Source organism: Trachurus trachurus (assembly GCF_905171665.1).
Source record: "Trachurus trachurus genome assembly, chromosome: 4".
In the NCBI taxonomy this organism is placed as follows: domain Eukaryota; kingdom Metazoa; phylum Chordata; class Actinopteri; order Carangiformes; family Carangidae; genus Trachurus; species Trachurus trachurus.
In genome coordinates, this window is record NC_139898.1 from 19,672,488 (window position 1) to 19,674,940 (window position 2,453).

General features: G+C 48.1%; 1 protein-coding gene across 1 annotated transcript; it reads left to right on the forward strand.

The window, feature by feature from the left end:
- Positions 1-445: 445 nt before the first annotated feature.
- her6 (hairy-related 6) lies at positions 446-2,216 on the forward strand. The gene is made up of 4 exons (XM_083969519.1): positions 446-776; positions 958-1,053; positions 1,185-1,272; positions 1,470-2,216. The coding sequence occupies exons 1-4, from the start codon at positions 669-671 to the stop codon at positions 2,009-2,011; spliced, it is 834 nt and encodes a 277-aa protein (XP_083825645.1). The 5' UTR covers positions 446-668; the 3' UTR covers positions 2,012-2,216.
- Positions 2,217-2,453: the final 237 nt, after the last annotated feature.

The window sequence follows — 2,453 nt, forward strand, 5'->3', positions numbered from 1 at the left end:
AAATTATTGTATGCGCAGTTGTGACATTTCCACTGGTCCTTTCTGCTTTTCTCCGTCATGACTTTCTAATATTTAGAGCTGTTATCAGTCGTCTGGGAGATGAAAACGTCCTCCTGCCCGCTCCTGGTGGCGGTGCCCAGTCAGCGGCTCCACTGTTAATATGTAAACGCTACGATGATTGAAGACTAAAGGCAGTTTCCCCGGCTGTGCCCTGAACCCGGGCCGCGCGCCATTGGCCGCGAGCTCCAGCGGCCAAACAACCAATGGGAGGGCGCCGACCACGAGCCGTCCTCCCTCGGGCCGCGTGTCTCTCGCCCTGATTGGTGGAAAGTTACTGTGGGAAAGAAAGTTTGGGAAGTTTCACACGAGCCGCTCGCGTGCAGTGCGAGATATAAATACAAGCCACACGCGGAGAGCCCAACAGAGAGACTCCGCATCCGCTCCCGATAACTGCTGCCGCCGCTGCTGCCGCTGCTGCACATCGCTCTAACGGATTTTAACTTGATCCATATCTCAGGATTTTTTTGTAATTTTGAGAGGAGAGGGGGGACTTTTGAATATCGCAAAGCTGCAAATATTCATCGCCCTTCCTCCTGCACCAGTGGACCGTAATTTGCTGTGTTTTTATTTTTTATTTTTTGTGTGGGGGATATTTCCGAAAAGAAAAGATGCCTGCCGATATGATGGAAAAAACCTCCTCTTCCCCGGTTGCTGCAACCCCGGCAAGCATGAACACAACTCCTGATAAACCCAAGACAGCCTCCGAGCACAGAAAGGTTAGTATTTAACTTCTGCATGAGAGCACCTTCATTTCTGACTGTCTTCTAAAAACACCAAGCCATTCGCTTTATGTTTGGATGCGTTTTTACGCAAGACATGAATCGAGATTTTGCAGTTTGATGTTGTAAACAAGGAGGAGGAATTTAACACCTTGTGTTGTTTTGTATTCATCTGTAGTCATCCAAACCAATTATGGAAAAGAGGAGAAGAGCCCGAATCAACGAGAGCTTGGGGCAGCTGAAAACTCTCATCCTGGATGCGCTCAAAAAAGATGTAAGTATCCCACTCCCTCGCCATCCCAGTTATTAATAGATTATTTTCAACCTGCAATTCAACACCGTCCCTGTCATACGGCGAGAAAACGAGCACGTAATCCTAACCATGTGTGTTTCCCGTCTCCTCAGAGCTCCAGACACTCTAAACTGGAGAAGGCGGACATCCTGGAGATGACGGTGAAGCATCTCCGGAACCTCCAGAGGGCTCAGATGACCGGTAAGTCGCACTTCCAGGACTAATCTGTCCCATGACTGTGCCTTATAGATCACATCTATCCCAACACTTGTGCTCAGTCACCCAGCTCTAAAGTTGACTCCCGTCCAGATTATATGTGGATATTTTCATGAATTAAACAAGGTTTTTGCATTTGGATATCCTGACTGACCACTCTCTCTCTATTGTTTTTTCTGCAGCTGCCCTCAACACAGACCCCACTGTCTTGGGAAAATACCGCGCTGGTTTCAGCGAGTGCATGAATGAAGTCACACGGTTCTTGTCCACCTGCGAAGGTGTCAACACCGAGGTCAGGACGCGGCTGCTCGGTCACCTGGCCAACTGCATGACCCAGATCAACGCAATGAACTATCCCAGCCAGCATCAGCACCAGCACCAGCTCCCCACCGCCGCCGGGCCAACGCATCCGTCATTCGGCCAGTCCATGGTGCAGATCCCCAGCTCGTCTCCGCAGGTCCTGCCCATGAACGCGGTTCCCTGTAAAGGAGGCTCATCGCCTTCGAGTTTACCCTCTGACGCCACCAAAGTGTACGGCGGTTTCCAGATCGTGCCTGCCACAGACGGACAGTTTGCATTCCTCATTCCCAACGCGGCGTTTGCGCCGAACGGCCCCGTTATCCCCGTGTACGCCAACAACGTCAGCACGCCGGTGCCCGTGCCGGCCGCCGTTTCCCCAGGAGCCCCGTCGGGCAACTCGGACTCTGTGTGGCGGCCCTGGTGAAGAGTTTAAAAAGGTTCAAAAAGACTTCAAATGACACTTAATAGTTCTCTTTCTTTGTTCCATGTTAGAAAAAGTTGTTTTGAATCTGTTTTTTTCTTGTAAAATGGAAAGAGTATGCACTATATTTGTACAGCTAACAAGGGAGTAAAGTTCATATTGAAATGAGATTTGTATTGTGGAAGTCCGTTCACTGCATTTTTATATATTTGAGTTGTCTTTTTTTTTTACTGTGTGATGCCAAAGATATGTTCAATGCTCTTACGCTGTTCTTCGTTTTGGAAGACAAAATAAATTTGTAAAGATATCAAAAAAACACACACGGCTGCTTCTGCATTATTTTCCAGGGTAAAAAAGAAAGAAAGAAAGCTTGAATCTGCCTGCAAACATTGCGAATCTCTACCTGCTAATGTGGTTTAGTTAGTAGTTCAAATACTTGTATGTA